Source organism: Balaenoptera ricei, chromosome 4, assembly GCF_028023285.1.
Source record: "Balaenoptera ricei isolate mBalRic1 chromosome 4, mBalRic1.hap2, whole genome shotgun sequence".
Lineage (NCBI taxonomy): Eukaryota > Metazoa > Chordata > Mammalia > Artiodactyla > Balaenopteridae > Balaenoptera > Balaenoptera ricei.
This window is the reverse complement of record NC_082642.1, coordinates 156,508,498-156,536,029: the sequence shown is the minus strand read 5'-3', so window position 1 is coordinate 156,536,029 and position 27,532 is coordinate 156,508,498. Positions and strand designations below refer to the sequence as shown.

The 27,532-nt window shown below is 43.7% G+C and overlaps 1 protein-coding gene across 1 annotated transcript in view; it reads left to right on the top strand.

The window, feature by feature from the left end:
- DSCAM (DS cell adhesion molecule) overlaps positions 1-27,532 on the top strand; it is a 740,935-nt gene that overhangs the window by 618,073 nt on the left and 95,330 nt on the right. Inside the window, exons 18-20 of the mRNA XM_059920026.1 lie at positions 18,777-19,017; positions 20,502-20,648; positions 26,677-26,832. Of these exons, the coding sequence (XP_059776009.1) occupies positions 18,777-19,017; positions 20,502-20,648; positions 26,677-26,832 (544 nt within the window). The remainder of the gene's footprint in view (positions 1-18,776; positions 19,018-20,501; positions 20,649-26,676; positions 26,833-27,532) is intronic.

Here is a 27,532-nt window from a genome sequence, read left to right as displayed (position 1 = left end):
ATTTCCTCTTCCTACTCCTTCCAGCCTCATGTTATAAATGTCACCCAACCCCACTAAGGTTACAGAAAATAGGTAACCTGTACAATTTACCTGCTACCGCTTTCTTTCCAAATTGTAAACTTAACCTTAGCATAACTGGAGTAGTAAGTCGACATCTTTCTCTCCTAAGTCAGTTGAAATTCAAAAGGGTTGCCTTGAAATTAATTTTACTTAATTTTTAAACTCTTGCTTTAATCCTTAGGCTATGAAAAGATTACAAAATTTACATTTCTTATATGAACTAATCAATTGGTTCTAGAGTTAGATTTTCTGCAGTTTTATTAAGAATCCTGATGACCAGTATGCCTGACAAATAGATAAGGAACTGTCAGCCCTTCTCATATTAACAAGTCTTACCTCTTTCCCCTACAGTGAGAGAAGAAAAATCCAAACTGATTTCAAAACTTCTTGGTCATCCACAGGGAGTAGGATATTTCTCTCTTAACTTCTTACAGTTGACTAGACTGTAAGCTCTATGAGGGTAGAGGGCATATTTTGTTTGTTTGTTATATTCTCAGTAGAAGTGCAGTCAATATTTGTTAAATAAGTACATGAACCACTCATTGTTCACCTTCATGTTAAAATATGCATATAAAGAGGGGGTACCTTTCCTTTGGCAACCTCTGGACACCTTAAAAAGCCCTACATGGACTATATTAGCATCTTACTTTTTTGCACGTGTATATAATATACAGATCCCTTTTGTAAAAGCGTTCATTGCTTATTTGCTTCTTTGGAATATGTTCTGCCTCTCTCCACACCTCTCCATCAGATTAGCCCTTTTGGTTTAGCCATGTGATTGGCCTTTTCCTAGGACCCCAGTTCTCTGTCTCAGAGCAGAGCTGCCAATCTGCCTGCCCTAAAGGTCCTGGCTGGCCTCCCAACCTAAGCGGGCAGTCCTCTTAGTTCCCAACCTCAAAGGGCAGCATGAAGATGCTGGCCAGCTTTCCAAAGGCTGCTGAGCCACCAAGAGTGTGGGATGCAGGCTCACACCTGGGCGTTCTGGGAACACAAGTTGGCTGAGACTCAGCCTAGAAGGGTTGTCTCCATTCCATCCCAGGGAAAAGGCTGGACCTCTCAGCTAATTCACCCTGACAAGACATAAATTGAACTTCAACTAAGGACTCAGAGCAAGGCCAACTCCATTCATCAGCCTGCAGTCCTTTCAGATGGTTTCTCCTGAAAGCTTCACATGGAGCCTGGATGAACCTGGCATAATACAAGATACCTGAGGACAGACACGTTCCCTGTTCTGTTATAGAACAGTTAGGTTATAAACAAGTTATGAACTGCAAGCAGCTATAGGCCAATAAAATGGACAACCTGGAAGAAATAGACAAATTCTTAGAAAAGCACAACCTTCTGAGACTGAACCAGGAAGAAATAGAAAATATAAACAGACCAATCACAAGCACTGAAATTGAAACTGTGATTAGAAATCTTCCAACAAACAAAAGCCCAGGACCGGATGGATTCACAGGTGAATTCTATCAAACATTTAGAGAAGAGCTAACACCTATCCTTCTCAAACTCTTCCAAAATACAGCAGAGGGAGGAACACTCCCAAACTCATTCTACGAGGCCACCATCACCCTGTTACCAAAACCACACAAAGATGTCACAAAAAAAGAAAACTGCAGGCCAATATCACTAATGAACATAGATGCAAAAATCCTCAACAAAATACTAGCAAACAGAATCCAGCAGCACATTAAAAGGATCATATACCATGATCAAGTGGGGTTTATCCCAGGAATGTAAGGATTCTTCAATATATGCAAACCAATCAATGTGATACACCATATTAACAAATTGAAGGAGAAAAACCATATGATCATCTCAATAGATGCAAAAAAAGCTTCCAACAAGATTCAACACCCATTTATGATAAAAACTCTCCAGAAAGTAGGCATAGGGGGACTTACTTCAACATAATAAAGACCATATATGAGAAACCCACCACCAACATCATTCTCAATGGTGAAAAACTGAAACCATTTCCTCTAAGATCAGGAACAAGACAAGGTTGCCCACTCTCACCACTATTATTCAACATAGTTTTGGAAGTTTTAGCCACAGCAATCAGAGAAGACAAAGAAATAAAAGGAATCCAAATCGGAAAAGAAGAAGTAAAACTGTCACTGTCTGCAGATGACATGATACTACACATAGAGAATCCTAAAGATGCTACCAGAAAACTACTAGAGCTAATCAATGAATTCGGTAAAGCAGCAGGATTCAAAATTAATGCACAGAAATCTGTTGCATTCCTATACACGAATGATGAAAAATCTGAAAGAGAAATTAAGGAAACACTCCCATTTACCACTGCAACAAAAAGAATAAAATACCTAGGAATAAACCTACCTAGGGAGACAAAAGACCTGTATGCAGAAAACTATAAGACACTGATGAAAGAAATTAAAGATGATACAAACAGATGGAGAGATATACCATGTTCTTGGATTGGAAGAATCAACATTGTGAAAATGACTATACTACCCAAAGCAATCTACAGATTCAATGCAATCACTCTCAAACTACTAATGGCATTTTCCGCAAAACTAGAACAAAAAATTTCACAATTTGTATGGAAACACAAAAGACCCCGAATAGCCAAAGCAATCTTGAGAAAGAAAAACAGAGCTGGAGGAATCAGGCTCCCTGACTTCAGACTACACTACAAAGCTACAGTAATCAAGACAGTATGGTACTCGCACAAAAACAGAAATATAGATCAATGGAACAGGATAGAAAGCCCAGAGATAAACCCACGCACATATGGTCACCTTATCTTTGATAAAGGAGACAAGAATATACAAAGGAGAAAAGGCGGCCTCTTTAGTAAGTGGTGCTGGGAAAACTGGACAGCTACATGTAAAAGAATGAAATTAGAACACTCCCTAACACCATTTACAAAAATAAACTCAAAATGGATTAAAGTCCTGAATGTAAGGCCAGACACTATAAAACTCTTAGAGGAAAACATAGGCAGAACACTCTATGACATAAATCACAGCAAGATCCTTTTTGACCCACCTCCTAGAGAAATGGAAATAAAAACAAAAATAAACAAAGGGGACCTAATGAAACTTAAAAGCTTTTGCACAGCAAAGGAAAACATAAACAAGACGAAAAGACAACCCTCAGAATGAAAGAAAATATTTGCAAACAAAGCAACTGACAAAGGATTAATCCCCAAAATATACAAGCAGCTCATGCAGCTCAATATCAAAAAAACAAACAACCCAATCCAAAAATGGGCAGAAGACCTACATAGACATGTCTCCAAAGAAGATCTACAGATTGCCAACAAACACATGAAAGGATGCTCAACAGCAGTAATCGTTAGAGAAATGCAAATCAAAACTACAGTGAGATATCCCCTCACACAGGTCAGAATGGCCATCATCAAAAAATCTACAAACAACAAATGCTGGAGAGGGTGTGGAGAAAAGGGAACCCTCTTGCACTGTTGGTGGGAATGTAAATTGATACAGCCACTATGGAGAACCGTATGGAGGTTCCTTAAAAATTAAAAATAAAACTACCATACGACACAGCAATCCCACTACTGGGCATATACCCTGAGAAAACCATAATTCAAAAAGAGTCATGTACCAAAATGTTCATTGCAGCATTATTTACAATAGCCAGGGCATGGAAGCAACCTAAGTGTCCACTGACAGATGAATGGGTAAAGAAGATGTGGCACATATATACAATGGAACATTACTTAGCCATAAAAAGAAACGAAATTGAGTTATTTGTAGTGAGGTGGATGGACCTAGAGTCTGTCATACAGAGTGAAGTAAGTCAGAAAGAGAAAAACAAATACCGTATGCTAACACATATATATGGAATCTAAAAAGAAAAAATGGTTCTGAAGAACCTAGGGGCAGGACAGGAATAAAGACACAGACGTAGAGAATAGCCTTGAGGATGGGGGAGGGGGCAGGGTAAGCTGGGACAAAGTGAGAGAGTGGCATTGACATATACACTACCAAATGTAAAGTAGCTAGTGGGAAGCAGCCACATAGCACAGGGAGATCAGCTAGGTGCTTTGTGACCACCTAGAGAGGTGGAATAGGGAGGGTGGGAGGGAGATACAAGAGGGAGGGGATATGGGGATGTATGTATACGTATAGCTGATTCACTTTGTTATACAGCAGAAACTAACACAACATTGTAAAGCAATTATACTTCAATAAAGATGTTAAAATAAATAAATAAATAAACAAGTTATAAACTGTTAGGTTACAATAAGTTAGGAGGTAAGGATGGTATTTTTGCCTTGACTGATGGAACGTATTATCAGAAATGCAAACAAGAATAGTGAGTAGGAATCATGAGGTTGGAACGAAAAGAGCACTTTGGACATTTACTGGTGACCAGCCATAGGTCTTTATTTAGTACATCAACATCGCATTTAACAAGTGGAATGGCTTCTAAAGTTGGGACATTAAGGTAAAAATTGCTTATGGTCAGGATACTATTAAAATTTATTTAATTGTCTGTTGACAATTACACTATGCATCATTTAGCCATGAAAACTTAGTGTCATACATTTATGAATATATAACACTTGCAGTGAAAATAAAGAGTATATGAAAAAGTATAACTTGTCAGTATTTCATTACATTATGCATAAAGTAGGATTAGCATAATTTAAATGCATCTACAGCAAGTAAATTACATATAATAAGGATACTCTGATACAGTATGGAAAGTGCTGGATTAGACTTCAACATAATTAGATATTACTCTCCCCTCTACATTGAGTAAAAATGATCTTGAGCAAGTAACTTGGTTTGTCATTGCTGAAGCTCGAATTCTTCCACTAGGTCCGATCTGAGTGTCCTTTTCATTAAGTCATAGACAAACAGCAGCCATTGTAACAGCATAGCCTTGTGTATACTCATCTCCCAGCACTGTCTTGACAGCCACGGAGGATGGAGACTGGGAGAGCATTTTAGGATATGAGTTTGGTTCAGTGAATAACAGCCCCGATTCTTCTCTCTACCCTGGATGCTGGCCCCTCTGATGGCTCTGGACAGCACAGTCCTTTCTGATAACAAATACCTCCCAGTAAATGTAAATATCATGAAATCTGCCCAGCCAAAAAATTAATCAATAAAATTTTTATTTTAAATAATCTAAATGATAGATGGATAGGTAGTAATTTTAATAAAAGTATTCAAAATACTGGCTCATATGTAGTTTTACTGGTTCTCATAAAATACTAACCCTACTTTTCACAAAGAACAAATGAGAAGACCAAACTAAAGTGAATATGGCCTTCAGTATTATAAGTGAATTGAATGGCACCCATTGAGTGAGTGAATAAATGAATATACACTATTTAATGTGCTTAATTTTCTTTATTCATTTTTTACTGAAGTATAGTTGATTTACATTGTCTTAATTTCCACTGTACAGCAGGGTGATTCAGTTATACATATATATATATATGCTTTTTTTATATATTCTTTTCCATTATGATTTGTCACAGGATATTGGATATAGTTCCTTATGCTATGCAGTAGGAACTTGTTGTTTATTCATTCTATATATAATCGTTTGAATCTGCTAATCCCAACTCCCAGTCCTTCCTTCTCCCACCCCACTCCCCCTTGGCAACCACAAGTCCATTCTCTATGTCTGTGAGTCTGTTTCTGTTTCACAGATAAATTCATTTGTGTCATATTTTAGATTCCACATATAAGTGATATCATATGATATTTGTCTTTGTCTGACTTACTTCACTTAGTATGGTAATCTCTAGTTCCGTCCATGTTGCTGCAAATGGCATTACTCTGTTCTTTTTTACGGCTGAGTAATATTCCATTGTATAAATGTACCACATCTGCTTTATCTATTCATCTGTTGATGGACATTTAGGTTGCTTCCATGTCTTGGCTATTGTGAATAGTGCTGCTATGAACATAAGGGTGTATGTATCTTTTTGAATTATAGTTTTGTCCAGATATATGCCCAGGAGTGGGATTGCTGGATCATATGGTAGCTCTATTTTTAGATTTCTGAGGAACCTCCATGCCGTTTTGCACAGTGGCTGCACCCACTTACATTTCTACCAACAGTGTAGGAGGGTTCCCTTTTCTCCCTCTCCAGAATCTGTTATTTGTAGACATTTTAATGATGGCCATTCTGACCAGTGTGAGGTGCTATCTCACTGTAGTTTTGATTTGCATATCTCTAATAATTAGCAGCGTTGAGCATCTTTTCATGTGCCTGTTGGCCATCTGTATGTCTTCTTTAGAGAAATGTCTATTTAGTTCTTCTGCCCATTTTTTGATTAGGTTGTTTGGTTTTTGGTGTTGTTGAGTTGTATGAGCTGCTTGTATATTTTGAAAATTAAGCCCTTGTTGGTCACATTGTTTGCAAATATTTTCTCCCATCTTGTAGGATGTCTTTTTGTTTCCTTTGCTATGCAAAAGCTTGTAAGTTTGATTAAGTCCCATTTGTTTATTTTTGCTTTGATTTCTATTGCCTTGGCAGACTGACCTAAGAAAACATTGCTATGATTTATGTCAGAGAATAGTTTGCCTATGTTCTCTTCTAGGAGTGTTATGGTGTCCTGTCTTATGTTTAAGTCTTAAAGCCATTTTGAGTATTTTTGTGTATGGTGTGAGGGTATGTTCTACCTTCATTGATTTGCTAATGTGCTTAATTTTCTTAGAAAGCCATCATTAAGCCATCTTGTGTGACATTTCCCATCTTATCAGAGAAATCAAATAGGGTAGATAAATTAGTAAATGGGGCACAGGTGTTAGAATGAAAAATCAAAGAATAAAAGGAAAACATCTGTCCAATATGGACATGTCTCCTAAGATAAGGGAAGAAATACGATGTTACTTTTATCATTTAAAATAGGCTGGACCAAGTTCTTCTGGGTCTGTTGCAGGAAGAACTCCAGCCAGGAAAGCAGGAGTCAACTGCCTTGGGAGACTTTGGGCATCTAATTTCCACATTCCATTTTCATGGTTACATGGGGTAGGACAGAAAAATACAGCATATGCTTTCGGATTCATTTCACTAATACAAATATATTTAATTTAATGCACTAAGATGTAACCAACTAACCCTATTTCTAGGTAACCTTCCACAGTTTTTTTAGGTCAATCTCCTCTTTGTATTAAAATTTTTGAAAACTGATTTTACATCCTTTCAATTCCTGTGATGGAGTCCTTCCATTGGTACATTCTTTTGAAAATGTTGAGTCCAAACATAAATGTTTTTTGTGCTTTGAGGAATCACAGAAATACAAGAAATAGAATAATGCTACTTTTTAAAAGTATATTTTCATTCTCATTTTCCCTCCCTGTCACAATCTAAAGTGGGAATAAGCCCTGTCTTTATATAAATAACAGAAGAATTCCGGAGGCATGTTCTTAGTGACTCCTAGAAGTGAGAATTTGCAAAGAAGGAAAATACGACGCAGGGAAAGTGTGGTGTCACTCCCGGGGGTCTGGACAGAATCACTGGCTCTCCTTGCTCCTGGGAATGTGTCAGGCCCATCCTCCCGTTTCAGACCAGAGCCTTCCCTGGGGGGGCCCCTTGTCCAAATGCTTCTAGCATGTTCCTGACAGGGCAGAGTAGCCTATTAGATGCTTTTCAATGTTCTTTTCCTCCATTACCCATTCATGAGTGTTGATGCCTTTAATTGAGGCCAAAGCCTTTCATTACCCAAGTACAGACAAGAGACTCAGCTCTGCAGGAGCAATGCCATCCTATGCTTATGCTTAGGACCGTCACTGAGGTGTAGATGGCAGGTACCATATCCAGGACCAAAGGTCCACTGCGGATGCAGGCATTCTTTGTCTTCTGATAGAACACACGCTAGAACTTTGACATCCCAGAAGGGAGGGTCACTGACTCTCGTTTGGCCCAAACCCTGGCCTTTCTCCAGTCCCCACCCCTCTCTCGGAGGTGCTTCTCCTTCCACCGTTGATCATCTCCCCACATCCCTCCCTGCCTTCAACCTCCAGCCCACAGAGTGGATCTCACCCTGCAGGCGGCTTCTGTCCGCAACTGTGTCCTACAGGGGTCTGCAACCTGTTCCTGTCAAGGGCCAGAGAGCAAATAATCTAGACTTTGTGGGCCATGAGGTCTCTGTCACAACCCCTCAACTCTGCCACCGTAGCTCAGAAGCAGACACGGCAGATACGCAGCTGGGTGGGTGCAGCTGGGCTCCAGTAAAACCTGACTCAGCCCCACTGACATTTGAAGCTCGTATAATTTTCACATGTCACACACTATTCTTCCTCTTTTGATTTTTTGCAGTCATTTAAAAATCTGTAAAAAAATATGTACATTCTTCGCTAAGAGCCATATAAAAACAAGTGGCTAAAGGACCTGGCCCCAGGACCACAGTTTGTCAACCATGTTTAATAAACCAAGATGATACCAAAAGAAGCAGCCACATACAATTGAAACTCGTCACAGTAGCTGCCTGTTCATTGGTCCTCTGGGCAGAGATTTAAAGCACTATGGGACTCTTCCCTGCCTTTTGCACTAGCTTAGCAGATCTGGGTCAGATGTGGCCCCCTAAATCTCTGTGGCCTATTGATGGGTCCATCTGGCCCTCCATGGCCACTCTGCCATCCACGGGGGCACCCCTTCCCTGCAGGGGAGTTCCTCTAGGCTGGATACCCCTGTCTGCATGGGGGGAGCCAAGTCCTTTGGGATCACTCAGCTGCCACTAAATAGCTGGGACCCCAGCGTTCATACTCACAGACTAGTACACACTGCCTCTTGGCATCAAAACCAAAACCCTGTTTTCCCTAAATTCCCGTTACCTTTAGGCTCAGAGGTACTGGACCAGTCTCCCAGAACCTCAGAGTCTCTAGGTGGATTCTTTCCTGGCTGGGCCTTGGCTACACCCCTCGTTGGCCCATGGAAACTTCCACAGCCGCCCTCCTCACCCTCTCCCTGCTCTTCCCCTGGTCTGAGCCCAGGGCACCTCCCTCTCCTTGCCACTTGTCTCTGACTGATTCCACTCCCAAGCTCTGGCACACTGAGCCATCACCCTTCTGGCAAAGTCTCTTTCTCAGAAGTCTTCTCTAGCTTCTCTGAGCTTTGGAAGCCACCGTGCCCTCCTTACCAGCTACCTGAGTTGAACATAGAACCTTAAGAAGGACGCACAGCATCTAGAGGCCCTGATGTTAGGTGGGGGATGTCCCTAGAGACCTCAGAGCTGATAGGTAAACCCAATCCTGGTCTGCATATGTTCTGTGAATTCCTTTGTTAGGGCGTCAGCAGAAACCACTGGGTAAGCCTTTATGGCTGGTGAGAAATGCTCTATGTGGCTACCAGAGAATAGGATTTGCAAAGGACAGCAAAATTCAAAAAAGGAGGGGTTTAGCAAGAGTAGCTACTCAACAAACGTTTGTTGGTGGGATGAATGAATGAATGAGTGAATGAGTGAATGAAATGGGAGTTACCGTACAGTTTAGAAATTGAAAAAATGGCACCCTGTTGTACAGTAGTTAGCCTTAAGTTCATCCCACAGTATTCTCCAAAATGTTTCTAGAATTCTGCATTTGTGTTCCAAGCCAACGCACACCCTTAGTCACCATCTCCTCCTCGGCTGCCAAGTCTGCCTAGACTACGGTGACCATCCAGCTCCAGTTCCAAGTTCTTGGCCTCTCCAGATAGTACACACTTCAAACACTTTGTCATTCATCGTAACTTAAGCGTGTCTCATTGTCAGATCACATGTCCACTTTTTATTTCACACCACGTGGCCCCTTGGCTCTTTACCTGTCCCTCGACAAACAATAACATTGAGGGCAGAGCCACATGGCCACACGCATCCCTTGTAGAAGACCTACAATGCAGAGAATGAACTTAGAGCCCCCGTGGATGGCAGAGTGGCCGTGGAGGGCCAACCCAAGGAGAGAGACAGGCAGGAAAATGTGCTTTGAGGCAACCATGTAAGACTCCGCCTCTGTCTGCCGTCTCTCCCTGAGAACCCGCGGTCCATTCATCCAGAGAGGCCGCGCTGTCCGTCCACGGGGACTGGGGAGCCCCAGCAGGGCTCTGTCCAGCAAGGCAGCTGCTTCCCCTCCACCCCGGCCCCCCTGTGAAGAGGTCCCTTTGTTGCTGTGTGACTCCCGGACCACAGAGGGCTTACCGTCCTATTTGCGTCCAATCCCTTCTGTTCTGCAGAGACCAGGAAAAATGGGTTATTGGTGACCTGAAAAATTGGGGAATGTGCAGCCGTTGCTTTTTAACTAAAGTCCATCCCAAGTGAGGCCAATCCTAAACCTTTTACTGACTTTGAGTGACAACCGCAGTGGTTCTCAGACTTGAGCTTGCTCCGCATCCCAGGGAGGGCTTGTTAAAACACAGACCAGCACGCCCTCCCTGTAGCCAGCGTGTGTTTCTGAGTCAGCAGGTCTGGGTGGGGCCCCAGCATTTCCCTAGGTTTCCTGCACTCACGCCACCACCGCCCCAGTCACCCCATATACCTCCCTGAAGGGTCGCTGGAGCTGCTCTCCATTCCTGGGCCATCTCTTATTCCCTCACCACCTGCAGCTGGGTCCACTGATTACTTTCCTATAACATGGCCCCGCTTCTCCAGGAATCCTCCTGGACCCGTTTGGAAAAGGCACCTCTTCCTTTTCCCTTCCACAGCCCCTTGTGCAAATCTTCAGCACCGCCATCATCACTTTGCACTTTAATCACGGATTCACTGTACGTCTTCCCTACACACAATGCCTTGTATAGAAGAGGCACCAGCTCTTGGCTGTTACGGTTAATGCATCCATTCACTGAACAAGTTATGGAGTTCATGCTGTTTATATTGGGGAGCAGGGAAAGGGGCTGGAGGAAGCCCACAGAGATGAAAAAGACAGCCCCCCACCCCTGTAATAAAAGGGGAATGAGGACAGACTACATTTTAAGTGAATTTGGAGGAACCTAAAAGGAAACGTTTCAAATCATTTTTCAACTGAATTACTCAACACGTCGGAGTGACACAGTGTTCCCAGAATGCGGGATTCTGCAGCGGACGCCTTGGGCTCTCCAGGTCAGCGGATGGACCCTGACATTGAGGAAAGTCCACCCGCCAGCAGTGGGGAGGGGGAGGGGAGCGTGCCAGGAGCAGGACCTGGCTGGCGGTTTTCTGAAGATGAGTTGCCTGCTCTAATCACTCACAGCCACACTGGTGCCCTGAGCATTTGCTCGTCCCTGTTTCTACCCTCCCTGGAAAGAGTGGAGAACCTGCCACGGGCGGCTCGCAGGCTGATTCGGGCGGACACGTAAAATGTAGGCATTTGCAAACCACACAAGGAAATTGACACGGGGCTCCTGTTGTCATGGAGATCAAAAGAGACGGTTTCTTAAAGGAAGTGAGGGTTGAGGGGGGATTTGGAGGCTGGAGAAAGGGCTCCTGGAAGGATGTGAAAGAAAGCTGTTTAGGGAAACCACAGGAGAAAAAATAAAGTCAGGGCTGGAAGGGGAGAAAGGGCCACAGACAGCAGATAAATGGGACAAATGAAAAGAAATCTGGATTATTCCTGGATGCAGAAGTGAAGGAAAGGAAGAGGAAACTTCAACATGGAAAAACAATGAATCCTCACAAGAAAAACACAACAGTGGATAGCTAAGGCCTTCTCTTAGAATAGTAGTGCATTCAAAGGGCTTTGAGAAAAGGTAAAACCAGAACACTCATATCAAAGCCACCTGTAAATGACAGCATCATCCTGCGTGAAAAGACACTCAGATTGTTGAATTCTTGACTATGGAGTGAAGGGAGCCCTTCTTCACTTTAGCTTTTTTTCTTTCCCCCAATCACTTACTTTCCAACGTCTTCCTCTAATATGTATTAAGACGGCTGGCTGCCAGGAGAGGTTTGCTATAAATCTGTTGGTCGGTCTTCAATGATCCTTACTGTAAGCATGTGTGACCCACTGGCTGGATGACAAGTGAATAAACTCTGGAATCCTTGTTTTAATCCGGAAACAAAAATGGACAACATTGTCCAGATAAATTGGCTCTTCAGAAGCTATTTTCTTCCCTGATGGGGCCTGGGAAATGAAATGGACCCCTCCCAATCCTGCCTAATCTCCCATCTTGATAGGTTGGCCGCCATGCTATGTGACAGCACAGAAGCCAGCTCTCAACTTGAACCCACACGTCCAGGCTGGGGCACACTGCCTGAGAGCTCCCTCTGAACTGACTGACCCAGGTCTCTGATCAACAGCTGCATCCTGGGTCTGAAGTCCAGGCATCTCTTCCATCTTTATACCCTGCCCATTAGATCTTTATTCAGTAAGATATAAATCTAAGGTCATTCTTACCCATCACTTTTTTACACCTCATAAATGCTCAGAACCATTCTCTTCTTTATCTACAATAAATTTTTTGAGAATGCCCACTGTGCTGAAGTCTTGATTTGGACAGGGCAGTGGGTCAGATTTCAAACATTTTTTTAGGAACCCTTGTGCTCTTGCCGCTTGCAGTCAAGTTCTTGGAAACCAGACATTTGATATGTTAATGTTGACCATAGAGGAGATGGAAGTGGCCAGTTCTTGCTGAGCTGATGGTGGATGGGTGAGTGCCAGTGGAGACCAGAGGAAGGAGAGGACTCCTTGGATGGAGACAGTCAAAGGAGGCTCCCCAATGAGTTGGAAGTTGAGCTGGCCATGGAGTGAGTCATGTGTTGATAGTGGAAAAAAGGAAGAAGTGCATTCTCTGACGGGGGCTTTCATGAGATGAGAAAGTGTAAGAGAGTTGGAACCCCGATGCTTAATCAAGCAGTCAAAGAGAATCCTAGACAGAGGGACATCCAGGAGACATTAGTCTGGAAAGACTCCTGTAGGGCTCAATCTTACAACAGGAACTGTTGAGATTTGGGGAGAGGGAGGGCATGATCAAAGTGGCTTCTTAGGAGATTTGTCTTCTCCAATATCTTGCAACCCAGATTCAAAATGTGTTTCAAGACCCCTACCTGATTCCTTCTTCTACGTTTCTTCCTACCCCACCATTAACTCCATTCTCTTAGTTTCATGAAAGCAAACAATTATTTTTGACCCACTTAATCAGTTGTTCTTTGAGGCTATTGAACAGCCAGAGAACAGTATCCTCAACTGCCTTCCCATCTGGATGTCCTCTCTTTGTACATCAGACAGCCGTTTCCCTTTATTCCAAGTAGACACATGCTCCAAGCAGAAATGTTTAAAGTATCATCCAAAACAACTTTTGAAGTAAGGGGTATTATGTACTAACTTGTCTTAGGGTGATCTGAAGCCCACTACCAGACAAATGGGTTGAAGTGCTTCCACTGGTCCATACCCACTTCCCCTGCTGGCTTGTTCATGTAACTCAGAGAGGTCCCCAGAGTCACTTCAAAAAAAGTTTGAACTTGCATCACAGCCCTTAAATTCCCTGCACTTAGTGTACGAAATCCCTGCACTTATGGATTTTTAAAAGAGATCTGTTTTCTAATATGTCCTCAAGAATTTCTTTAATGTTAACACATTCCTAAATTTACATCTGACTATTCAACCTACAAATGAATAGTAGAACTTAAACTTTGCCTGTTACAGTTAGAATTTTTGCTTACTTTTGTGTATGAAAACATAATACTTTCTCTTCATGTGATGTGCTAGATTTTTCTTTGATTAAAAATGTTTTGCTTAGTGTAACTTTACAAACCTAATCAGCAAGCTTCGCAAAAAGGAGAAAAGTTACCTGGGGCCCTGTGAGTGGTGGAAACTAAATACATCTCTTGGAAAAACCTGGGTTAGAATTCCAACTCTACACTTACTTTGAGGAAGATGTTTTTAACCTCTTTGACCTTCAGTTTCTTCATCTGTAAAGAAGGATAATGAGACTTCTTGGGGTTGTTGTGAAGATAAATGGGGAGATATACATCTCACCTATTACACTGATTGGGAAAAGCAAGTGTTCAATAGGTGAAGGGTGATGGAGGTGGTGGAGGGATAATGGTAACTGGTGGTAGTGATTTTGGCCCTGAGTTAGTGTTGGAGGTGATGGTGGTAATAGTGATACTTAGGGTGATGTTAATATCAGTGGTGATGGTGGTGGAGGTATTGGAGGCATGGCAGTGATTTATTGGTGGAGGAGGTGATAAGGATGGTGGTAAAGGTGGGAGAGGTGGCCGTGGCATTGGGTAATGGTGGTGGTGGTGATGATTGTGATGATGCTGGTGATGGAGGTGGTGGTGATGTTGGTGATGATGCTGGTGATGGAGGTGGTGGCAGTGATGAAGGTGGTGATGATGGTGACGGAGGTGGTGGTGATGTTGGTGGTGATGATGGTGATGGAGCTGATGGTGATGATGGTGATGATGCAGGTGATGGAGGTGGTGGTGATGATGGTGATGATGCTGGTGATGGAGGTGGTGGTGATGTTGGTGATGATGCTGGTGATGGAGGTGGTGGCAGTGATGAAGGTGGTGATGATGGTGACGGAGGTGGTGGTGATGTTGGTGTGGTGATGATGGTGATGGAGCTGATGGTGATGATGGTGATGATGCAGGTGATGGAGGTGGTGGTGATGATGGTGATGATGCAGGTGATGGAGGTGGTGATGATGGTGATGATGCTGGTGATGGAGGTGGTGGTGATGATGGTGATGATGCTGGTGATGGAGGTGGTGGTGATGATGGTGATGATGCAGGTGATGGAGGTGGTGGTGATGATGGTGATGATGCTGGTGATGGAGGTGGTGGTGATGATGGTGATGATGCTGGTGATGGAGGTGGTGGTGATGTTGGTGATGATGCAGGTGATGGAGGTGGTGGTGATGATGGTGATGATGCTGGTGATGGAGGTGGTGGTGATGTTGGTGATGATGCAGGTGATGGAGGTGGTGGTGATGATGGTGATGATGCTGGTGATGGAGGTGGTGGTGATGTTGGTGATGATGCAGGTGATGGAGGTGGTGGCAGTGATGTACGGTGATGGTTGTCTTGGGAGCATGAGGTAGTGGAGGTGGTAAAGGGGGGTGGTGTGCATGTAGGTAGTGGTGCTGGTGATGGTGAAGATGTGGTGGTAGAGGTGGTGAGTATTGATTGGTGGTGTTCACCGTGGTCGTGGTGAAGGAAGCTACTGTTGTAACTGAATTAGAAAGAGAAATAACCGAGAGATGATTTCAGCACACTAACTTTTATGAAAACAGCTTTATTGGGCTGAAATTAACATACCATCACATTTGCTGTTTTAAGTGTATGATTCCATGTTTTTTTGTATGTTTACAGAGATGTGCAGCCATCACCAGAATCTAATTTTAGAAAATTTTCATCACTCACAACAAAGCCCATACCCATTAGCAGTCACTCCCCATTTCTCCCCCAACACAATCCTTTTTAGATGGTTTTCAAAACCTCTGGGGGCCCGCATGCTGTGGAATCAAAAATACATATTTCATACGTAAGAAAAATCCATCGCTTCTTTCTCAGGTGCAACAATTCATTCTGCATGATAACTAGCGATTGTATTAGAGCCCTGGAAAGAAATGTGTGAAACCACTGCTACCTTCAAATAACTCACCACTCTATTCATACATATCTCTTCAAAATCAGAATATTAAGAAAACCGGAGGAGAGCTCTCTTCTTTGTTTCTTGTGATAAACACAGTCCCTTGCATTACCGTATTGGATTTCACATCTAAAAGAATAATAACAAAAAAATCCTATCTCATTAACAGTCAACTGAAACACAACCTTTTTGAAATAAGATACCCAATAAGTCCCACTTCTGGGACTTCAGTCCAATAAACAAACTTAAAAACAGATGCACTGTATCACAGAGGTTCATTTGTGGTAGGAAATAAGTTACAAAACAATATCCCGAACAAAATTGTTGGAAAAATGATTCAATAAAACATGGAATATGATTTTTAAAGACTGGAAGTAAACATGAAAGTATGATCATAATAGCATATTAAATCAAAATAATCAGTCACTAAATTGTAGAGTATGAAAACAACCATGTGAAAACCAAAAACAAACTTCAATTTCACTTAGAGAAAAAAATATATCAGAATTTGAATAGTGATTACATAGGAATGGTGGCTGTATACTTTTATTATTACAAGAAAAACACTAAAATAATTTTCTACAGAATATTTTGCAGAAGAATCTAATACACAAAAATAACCTTCGTGTCACTCCAGAATTAGCAGGACTAAAATTTAGTTCTAAGAAAAATGTAAAGAATGTTCTATTTCTTTTGTACAAAATATTTAAACTGAACAGGACAAAAAACCTCTGTGTTGCCTATACTATTTAAGCAGTTAGAATGTGTTTTCACCCTCAGAAAGTGAAAAAAGGAAGATTTCTCCACCCACCTATCTGTGCAACCAAATCACGGGCATGATTAATCCCCCCAAACCCAGGAAGGGAAATGTCAGCCAGCAGGTCCCTCTGCTTGTAGAAGATTCAGCTAAATTGGGTGCTGTGAGTAAATATTTTCTCGTGGGCATTTGCCTCCACTCCCTACACCCCCTACCTGATCACACTCTATAGCTCCTGTCCTGGGATCCTGACTTGGCATCTTAGGGAGACTTAAATCGTCACAGGGAGCCCGTTGAAAAATAAGAATATTTTTTTAAATTTAAAAAGTCCTTTATATTTGGGTGACAGTATTAAACATTAAAAAACTTTGTGAAATAGGAGAAATATCTTTGTTTTATATTTGACTTATCCGTGGCTTTTCGAGGGAAATTGATTTTGCTAATTAATCAAATGATACAAATGCAGTTCAGTGGTTTAGGTAAAACAAATTCCAGGTAATGGAATTCTCAAAATCTGAAACCTTTGGATCCAATTTTAAAGCAGAGTGAAAAGTTGTAGTTCATCAACGCAAAAGCAGGAGCGCATAGACACTTGCTTATAATAAGAAAGGGGTGTGCTTTTGTGGCAACATCTGACTGCCAACTTGACTGCAGAAGTAATGGTTTCCAGGCTGTTTCTTTGATACCTGTTAGCACCATGTAAATGCCTGAAATCAGATGAGTTGTTGAGAAAGGCAGTGGGATCCAAGGAAACCATAAATGAGGAAACTCGCCTGAAAAAAGAAATGTGATTTTACTGCTCTTGTATAACTCAGACAAACACCCAAAGACAGCTGGCGACATTCATGCCGCAGGGGGCTGGCATGGTAGGCAATCCACAAGCGTCTGCTGAATTCGTTCATGGCGCTGTCAGCTCCCGACCTTCTTCTGCCTTCTTCCTGCTGGTGGTCCAGCCTCACCCCACCCCCATCCTGGGCAGATCCTCTCTGTCTGCCCTTCCTCACCCCTGGGCATTCAGCAGCGCCCCCCCAGTCCATTCCAGCTGCTCTGTCTCTCCCACCCCGCACCCTCCCTCCCCTTCCGGAGCCCTGGCCATCCCTCCAGCCCCACCTGCGGTCAGCATCTTCTGACTGCTTCAGACCACGCTCATTTTGCCACTTTTGAGAAGCCTGCTGGCCTCCACTGTCCAGTACCACACACTTGAACACTTCAGATTTCTCTGCAGTTTCCTGAGTGCATATTTCCTCTCTCCAATGGGATTGTAAGCATTTTCAGAAAGCTTTTCAGAGCCCCAAGAGACCTTAATCCACGGTTTGTACTGAAATACACATGTACACATACACATGCACATACATACACATATCTGCTCACACATATGCACACACAGACATAATACAAACACACACACACACACGCACATAGCTGTTGATTGCCTGAAAGCCTACCACACCTTTATTACTTTAGAGCATCACTTTGATGTTGTTCTTAAAACATACTTGAAAAACGTCTGGATTCTTAAAAAGTCCAACGTGTCAGCGAAAACTGTTCTGTTTTTGACTCGTAACTCTAGCCTCACCTTGCCTGGCTTAAATCACCATAAAATGATCCCTGAATGACTCAGGCCTTAATGAAAGAGGTTTGCCTTCCTGCCAGGGGTGGACTCCCCTTCACATCCAGTTTTCGACGTGGAAACACCTTTGTTCTGGAATATTCCATTAGAGTATAAGCTCCATGAGGGCAGGGACCTTTTTTAAAAAAACACTTTTGTTCCCCAGTGCCTGGAACAATGTGGCAGAGCTCCGTAGATTTTGCTGGGTGAAAACACGAATATCAGTCTCCCCAGGTGATGGTTGGTGTAGGCAGAGGTACCACAGACGCAATCCATCTTTCAAAACTTCCCCACCACTTAGAGAAGTCGGCTGTCCTGGCAGCATGAGGGAGGGGCTGGAAGCACAGGCTCTGTGGTGGATTCGCCTCCTGTCCCTCATGCCTGTGGGACCTCCTGTGTCAATGAAGGTCTTGGTGGTGCTATGTCCCGAGGCTGCAGTGAGGGTTGGGCTCATTCGCGCAGGTACAGGTAGAGTACCTGGCCATGAGCAGCCTCTAGGTATGAGTTTGCTGCTACTATTACTATTACTACTGCCACACCTGTTATGATTATTTCCATGCTTATTCAATTTCATTTTTATTTGCCTAAGAGAAGGGCAGATGCCGGTTTTCCTCTTGTCACACCTCGAGTATTCTTTTTTGTTTGATTGTTTAGCTACTCACATTTTACTTGGTAACTTTGCAATGTCCAAATTATTCACGGCGTATAATTTGTAGTTTGGCCATAGGTATACAGTAGGATTAACTGGCTTTCGAACAGGTTTAAAGCATCCAAAAATAGCATTGTTTTTTTACCAAATCACAAACAGTATTCTTTAGCGATTCTTCTCTTTCCTGTTTAGGCTCCCAAGAAACATCTGCAAAATGGGATGATCCGTGGCTACCAAATAGGTTACCGCGAGTACAGCACTGGGGGCAACTTCCAGTTCAACATCATCAGTATCGACACCACGGGGGACAGTGAGATTTACACCCTCAGCAACCTAAACAAGTTCACCCAGTACGGCCTGGTGGTGCAGGCCTGCAACCGGGCCGGGACGGGGCCTTCTTCTCAGGAAGTCATCACCACCACCCTCGAGGATGGTAGGTTCCAGCCGCTGCTCTGGGTCCCCAGAGACTGGCCGCCTTCGGGCTTTGCAGTGACAATGGCATCCAGGCCGGCAGGGACTGGGGGTTCCGGTGGGGAAGCTGCCCTGATTAACTCGTGGGCTACCTTGGTTTGGTGCCCTTGACAGACCTTGATTGCAAAGCCAAATTCATACCTTTTTCAGCATCCTTCTCCATCAAGCCCAAGAGGTGGGCTTTTCCCGCGTGAAACCAAAGCTCTCCCTGTGACTGCAGCAGTCTGGCCAGAGTGTAGAAATCCGATTTTCTAAGAATTTCTTACAAATCAATGTTAAGGAGGATTTTTTTCTTTTTCTTTTTTCTTTCTTTCTTTCTTTTTTTCTTTAAATGATTGCTTTTTATTTTCAAGCATTCTGAGACCAGAGAACAGGAATGAGCAAGCTTCCTTGGAGCAATCTCACGGTGACTGAGCGCCCCCTAGTGGCCATAAGGAATTAATGTACCCTCCCACCTTGACCACCTAAGAACTCACATTTTCCAGCAATGCTTGAAAAGAGAGAGAGCCCTAGTGTCCAGAAGCACCATCTTTTAGGTGCAGAGGCTAAATATAGGGTTAGCTGTAGGAGTAGGTGGTAGATTTTTCCAGCAGCAAGCTTGCATGGCAGTTGCCTGTCGTGAAACTAGCCACTGGGTCATAGGTTTGAGAACACACATGGTGACTTGTGTCTATAATTTCTGACCTTTTTCACAGAGAGAGAAGTCTTAGCTAGAAACCAGAAGTCCAGGATTTTCTTTCCATCTTCATAGTCTTTGCAGGTGTGGTTAGATATGCCTTTGGGTTTTCACTTTAATGTTCATCTTTCACTGATGTTTGCAATTCAGTCACTATTTTGCCCCCTCTCCCAGCCACGACATTTAAGGTTTGCATAAACCCCCGTGAAAAATACTTCAAATATCCTTCTAGCCTGTATCCTAGTCCATTTTCGCTCTTTCCTCTGACGAATGGTATAGTATTGAAAGGGACCCTGCTGGGGATGGGGCAGTAAATACGATGACGTGTCTACTTTTTGTCACTTTCAATAGTGAGGCTTCCAATTTACATGCCAGATATTACTCAGTATGAGGAGATGTACTGTATAAAGTACATGTAACTTACAACAGTAACTTGCAAGGGTAATGGGAACATAAGCCAGACCAGCAATGGTCTTTTACTCATGCAATCGGATCAGAAGGTTCTCAACTCCATAAGCCTGGGGCTTAAAAGTGAAGCAGTTATTCTGGAAAGAGAGACAGTGGAAGTCATATGAAGTCATTGCATTTTACTGAGTTATCATAATATTTGTATAGAGAAATGGTACTCATTTTTTTCCTTAATTTGGGGGATTGAGTGCAGTTTTTTCTTTTCCTGTACTTTGAAATATTAAACTAATGTTGCTTATTCAATATTGCTTTGCTAATTAAACCACCCACAGTTATTACAGATTCTAATTATCTAATTTCAGTGCCCAGTTACCCCCCCGAAAATGTCCAAGCCATAGCAACATCACCAGAAAGCATATCAATATCCTGGTCCACACTTTCCAAGGAAGCCTTGAATGGAATTCTCCAGGGGTTCAGAGTCATTTACTGGGCCAACCTCATGGATGGAGGTAAGAGGATTAAACTAGAACTTTGAGTTTGCCCCAAAGGATGCGCAATGGAATTTGCAGACCCCCTCCTCCTACCATGGGATTCAGCACAGGGTGGGCAGTTTTTTATCGATGGGTACTTTTCTCCTTTCCCCAAGTCTTTCTGTTATCTCATATCTGATATTTTAACAGGTGTACACAGCTGTTTAAATCATATACCTTCAAAAAGCAATTTGAAGGATAGGAGAAGGTGGCACTTGGGGAATCTAGGAATAGATGTGTTTTCCTAATTATGAGTATCTATGTCAAGCCTCTGCAGGCAGCACCAAAACCTTGATCTGTATCTAGAAAGTTCTACGTGATGTGTATCCTGAAAGGCTGACCTCTTCCTATTCCCCGATAGGACTCTGCAGGGAAAATTCTTAAGCTCCTGTAGTTGAACTAGGAGGGGTTCAGGAAGAATGCCAGAACCAGAACACCTTGGGAGGAGTATTATTGTTCCCATGAGGAGCGCTTTCATCCCAGACTCTCCATTTTTGTCCCCTCCTTTTTCTTTTTTCCTCCTCATATTCCCTCTCTTCCTTCTTGTTTCTTTGTGATTTTTTTTTTTTCTTTCAAGTTGTCGGACAAAATTCTCCAGTTTGGAGGCAAGACTTGGCACGAGAGAGGGTCAGCTCGGGGTGGCGAGATTGGGGCTCCAAGTGTCTTGAGCAGAACACGTCTGTGTCTGTGCTGTCAGAGGCCTGACGTCACCGAGCCAGGCTGAGCCCCATGCCAGGAGCACGACAGGCCCAGCCTGAGCTACAGCCCCTAACAGGAAAGGCTTTGCTCTCTGCTTGTGGCCCAGGACTTGGGTGGCCCACACCTGCACCCTCCCCCGCTCCCCATATCCAGCCCCCGGGGGTGCCTCCGCTCTGGTTTGGGGCTTCCTGCAGCTCTTCTGACTGTGGGTCCCCTGAGTCTGGGCAAACACAGAGGCCCCCAGGGCATTTCCCACCTCTGCTCAGGACCACCTGGGTCTGCTCTGCCAACCCGGTCACTTTCCCCACCTATGTAATCAGAACACACTGGGCCTCAGAGGCTGCAGGGGTTCCACTATTGGTGCCCGAATAAAGGAAGGAAGACACATTAGCAAAGGCAGCTTAATTTGCTAAGTAAATAGCAGAGTTCCAGGCTTAGCTGTTTACATCTGCAGCCAGACTTGTGTCTCAGAGCTGAGGACCAGATCTGATTCCCTTGATGTCGAGGTAGCACTTTGCGTAGTGCCAGCAGTGGGAGACATTCTGATTCCCCTTGTGGGACCCCCCGAAGCAGACGTGTTACCTGAGCAGCTACTCTGTGCTAAGCTCCTGCCTGACACTGAGGATGCAGCATCTGCCCCGATGGATGCTCTAGCCTAGTGAGAGTGGGGAGATGTGATGCATACAGAACCTCTAGGCCAGTGAGGCACAGCCAGCCCCACGGAGGGACAGAGTTCAGAGTTAAACAGGTGATTCACTTCACCTCCTCCCTGCAAACAGAGCTTTAAAATTCCCATAGAAGTAAGATACGGAGCAACGAAAAATTTCACATTATCTACTTTACTGACACAATACGGTAATAGATCATGGCATATACTTGTTCTGGTGTCTAATCCTCATCTCGAATAAGATGAAATTAAACACGCTAACATACCTAAAGGCAGTGTTGCACTAAAATCGTTCCTTTTTTGTTCTTGTTGGAAACATTTCCGTAATCCGGTGGTGACTGTTCACCACATTTTCATGTTTTACTCGTATGTGCTAATAAATGCCCGTAAGCACCTTAGTTCTACGACGGGTGAGACGGTTAATATCGTTCAGTCAACTTTACACTTTAAAGCTTTAAAAACTTGAATATTTAAAAACATACAAGTCTTTAAATAAAGAATGCTTGGAAATGCATACAGTGTCTAAAGGTACTTTTACTCACTGTATGAAGATCAAGGGGATGTGCTTAATGCCTAATGTAGAAGTTCTACACTTAATCTCCAAAAGATGAGAAAGAAACCCTCAGAAACCTGCTGTGAACAGTCATTCCTGACCTGCTACCTCTGGGAAGTGACATTTATGCATTAGCAGGGAATTTCATGGAATTACTGGATTCTTGTGCACAAACTCTTAGATTGCGGCCCTGAGGTTCCCACAGACACACAACACATAGTGATCATGTAAAGAACTATACCTGCTAAGCTTGAGGATACACCACACATAGACACACACCCACACTCACTCGTGCAGGCCAAGAGAGAAGGAGATCCTTACTACTGCTGTGATTAGCAATTGCCCCAAATACTTTTAAAAATAGTCATAAAAAAGCATTTTGTTATTGTTAATATGACCAGATAAAACTGGTTAATATATTTGATAGGACAGGTTAGATGTACAATAGGTCGGTGAAATTTCTGAGTATTTTATAATATGAAAGTCAAAGAATTTTTAAGACCTGACAGAAGCAGTTAGTCTAAGATTGCTAGGAAGATGGCACACTTTGAAAATCCACTATTTCCATCGGAATTGGAGCTGCTTTTCAACCCTCTGTCTTTCTTCAAGACAAAAACGACAGATTCTGAATCAAAGCAACGTTTAAGTGCCAACCAAGACTTTTGCCACGATGCCGGCAGGTTGAGGAGGCACTTGGGAAAAGTGATTTCCACCCCTATTTTGATTTCTTCCTTAGACCCGTTAAGAATGAAGAAGGGTGTAAATAAATACATAAAACTATTTTGTTTTAAAATATAATGTTTTTCTTAAAAAAACTTTTTGTACTATAAATAGTATGATTTCTGAATTTATTTTCTATATTAATTTCACATTATTTTACTCATGATTTCAACTGAACACTATTCTTTGCTTCCCATATATTTTAAAAAATTTATTTTATTGAAGTATAGTTGATTTACAATGTTGTGCTAATTTCTACTGTACTGTACCATATATATATATATATATTTTTTTTTTTTTTTAATGACTCCACTGGGGCCGTGAAAAGTAGGTGGTAGAAATCCGTGTTTAAGCCATAAAAAAAGAAAAGGAGCTTGAAAGAGCGACAAATGAAGCACGCTGTTTTGAATTTGGCTTTTTTCATAATTTTCCTTTTTACTTCCTCTACATTGATGAGTCAGGGACATACCCTCCCAGCAGAGAGAATGGGGTGCTTTTGTGGTCGATTCTGGGGCACAGGTAGTTTTTAAAAATCCTTGGGGGGGGTAATTTTGAACAGGGGTTTGGACTGCATTCATATTCATGGTTAGTGATAAATTAGTTCTTCCAAATAATATGAACCCACATATGAGTCAATATCCAAATACCAATTCTAATTAGTATGGTAATTCATGAGCGGGTGTAATTCTTTTGTGTCAAGTGTTGCTTTCTTTAAAAAGATCAGGGTGTCCCACTTTGCCCTTCTCCCTCTTAACTGTCCTCTTCTCCATCACTGTGTCTCACAGGGGAACAGCCCTGTCCCATCGGCGCACCTTTCCCCTGCACTGTAATTGGAGCTCGTACTTCCCCCGTGATGTAGAGACCCTGGGTCCTTCTTAAAGATAAAAACAAAAGCATAAAACCAGAGGCCCCAAGAGGTCACATGATATAGTCAAGTTCTCATAACTAGCCCTGCACACAGCCCCGTGGAAGCCCCTCCCCTGAGTTGCATTTTCCCTGTGTGTGTGTGTGTGTGTGTGTGTGTGTAATCTTTGGCATAATGTAGACGTTCCTAAATCTGAAAAGATCTTGATGAGATCTATACTTAAACTTTTTCCATTAGCATTTGAATTTTTTAACCTACTCCAATTGACCTATATTATCTATGTTCAGGAAAATGAAAGTTATAAATGAATAATATAATGGAAAGAGGTCTGATGGTCACCCAGGGCAGACTTTTCCTTCACAGGAAAGAATTTCTAACCCATCTGAGGGTAACGATTGTCAGCTTTCCAAATGCGCAGTGACCACACAGGAAAAAACATTTTTTTTCATTTTCATAAGCCATCTGCTCTGGTTTCTAGATTGTGGCCCCTAAAAGTCTGCCCCAAGAAGACACTAGGCCACAGGCATCTTTGGGGGGCTGCGCCCTTTGCTCTGCTCTCTCCCCCACCCCAGAACTCATCCACAAGCTGCCCAAGGTGGGAACAGGCGTCGGGCTCCTGTTGGGGTCCGAGGCTGTGTCTGTGCCCATTTTTCCCGTCCCTTCACAGCCCTCATCACACACAGGGGTCCCTGGCATGTGAGTGACAAGCCTTGGCTACCCCTGCTTTTAAATTCAACTATCCTGCTATGTCCAGTTCAACCCTGATCCTTTTGATGACAAGAGTAAAAATAGACATTCATAGTCACCATAATCACAAAACAGTTGGCCACTCATCTCTGAACTTCCGTGCAATGTGCTAGAAGGACAAGAGGAAAGAAAAACAGAGAGCAGGAAGAGGAAACCAGGCTGGCAGAAGCGCATCTCATCTGGGCGACATGCAGGTCCACCGAGCGACCACAGGGAGTGGCTGAGAGTGTGGACCGTGGCCGTGCGGCCACGCCCTGTGGTGCCACGGCCCATGCTCTCGGCCCCCGTGCTCAGCTCCGGGACCTGGGGAAGCTACTGAGCCTCTGCCTGCCTCAGTTTCCTCTCCTGTAAAATGAATGGGTTGTGGAAACAAGAGCATGGTCATGCTGGGTAAATGAGTTAACCTGGGAACCTAAGGAAGCACACACGGCGTGTCAGCTGCCTTTACTGAGGCCAGAGAGCGCGAGAGACCCTTTCGGGCAGCCTCACTGTGTGCATTGTGTGCAGAGGTGGCCAGACACCAAGGAGGACTCCCTCCTGGACCCCGTCTCCCACCCCAGTTCTGAGTAACCGGGCACAGCGGGCCCGGGGGCCAGCCTGCAGCAAACATCCCACACACGGCCACTTGCCCTAAATGTGAGCAGTTCCTCAGGCCCCTCCCTCCTCCTCCAGCTCCTCCGCCAGTGGCTCCTTTCAAAATCCAGAGCACCCGTGGCGGTATTTTTGTTTGTTTGTTTTTTTAAACAATGGATTTTTTCTTTTTTTAATGATATTTTTTTTCCCAGAGAACTGAATTTTATTTATTTATTTATTTATTTATTTATTTACTTATGGCTGTGCTGGGTCTTCGTTTCTGTGCGAGGGCTTTCTCTAGTTGCGGCGAGCGGGGGCCGCTCTTCATCGCGGTGCGCGGGCCTCTCACTATCGCGGCCTCTCTTGTTGCCGAGCACAGGCTCCAGACGCGCAGGCTCAGTAGTTGTGGCTCACGGGCCTAGTTGCTCCGCGTCATGTGGGATCTCCCCAGACCAGGGCTCGAACCCGCGTCCCCTGCATTGGCAGGCAGATTCTCAACCCTGCGCCACCAGGGAAGCCCCCGTGGCGGTATTTAACACATCACCGTGAGTTTTCTCAAACTGCCGTGTATCGCGTACCTCAGATGGGCCAGCATAAAGGTCCATCTTTGCCTGTCATTAGCTGATCCCGCTCCAGAATGTGAAGGAGTTTTAGCTGACGCCACGTTCCCGACACATCAGCCGAAGGGTTCACTCCAGGTGGCAGGAGGGGTTTGCTGCGCTGCCGTGGCTCATATACTTAAGTTAGGTGCTGAAAAACACGTGCACCTTAAAGGAGTTTGCTTTTTAAAATGGAAAAATGAACCTCGACTTGTAGAAGCTTCTTGATGAGCAGTTAGAAGGGTCTCTGCAGAGTGAGCAGAGTGGTCCTGGCTCCCTGGGGCCTGGGGTGCGGGAAACCTGCTTGGGGACAGTTCAGGAGGGCAGCCACGGGGCCAGCGTTGGGTTTATAACACTTGGAGTGAATTGCTGTTTTCCAGACCGATTTTCCGCCCTGTGCTCTGTGGCAGTTTGGTGCAAATGACCTTTTCCAAATGTCACAGAGCGTTAGTGTCACAGGAAGACCGTGCCTAGTACCCTGAGTGATTTCAGGGTGTGACCGATGGAGGCTCGTGGCCCAGTGCTGGGCAGCAAGGATGGTGCCCACAGCCGCGGTAACAGGTTCGTGTTTTCTTGTCCTCCAGAGCTGGGTGAGATTAAAAACGTCACCACCACGCAGCCCTCCCTGGAGCTGGACGGGCTGGAGAAATACACCAACTACAGCATCCAGGTGCTGGCCTTCACCCGGGCTGGGGACGGCGTGCGAAGCGAGCAGATCTTCACTCGGACCAAAGAGGATGGTGAGAAAGGGGGCGGCTTGTTGGGGGAGAGCTCAGGTCCCGTCTGAACCTCCAGGGGACACACAGGAGGCTCCCACCAGCTGGCAGCATTCCCGGGCAGGAGCTATTGCTGGAAAGGCTGGGTCAGAGAATTAATTCACCCACCTATTCTTGACTTTGCTCCATGCAAACTTTTTGCTGCCCTCCCCAAATATTCCAGCACGATTCAGACCAGCACTTCCTGTGACACCTTTGTTTGATTTATCCATTGTTTCTCTCTTCCCCTATAATTTTTATTTTTGGGGTGGGTGGGGGGAGGCACATATTATTTTAAACAAAAGTGCCTTTTATCCTAGGGCTGTATCCCAGGGCCACCCCTGTTTTGTATCCCATGAGAATAATTTCAGTGACTCTTTAGCTATTAGTGTAAGCTCTGATCATTTCCATCTCTCCACTTAAAAATTATGTAATGGTCTATAATGGTCTACGTCGTCATATGCTGTGCCAGCTTTAGAATAACATTAGAATAAGCCCTCAGTGTGAGAGCTTCATGTTAATTTTTTAAAATTTCTTACAAAAATTTATGATTATTTAGTAAAATTTTAAATCGTAGCACATCTTTCAGATCACAGTTTGGACTTGGTTGTGTGACTATTTCCCAATCCTACAAAAACTGTATGGCAAAATAGTTTTTTATATTATTTTAAGGGAAAGCCTGAGG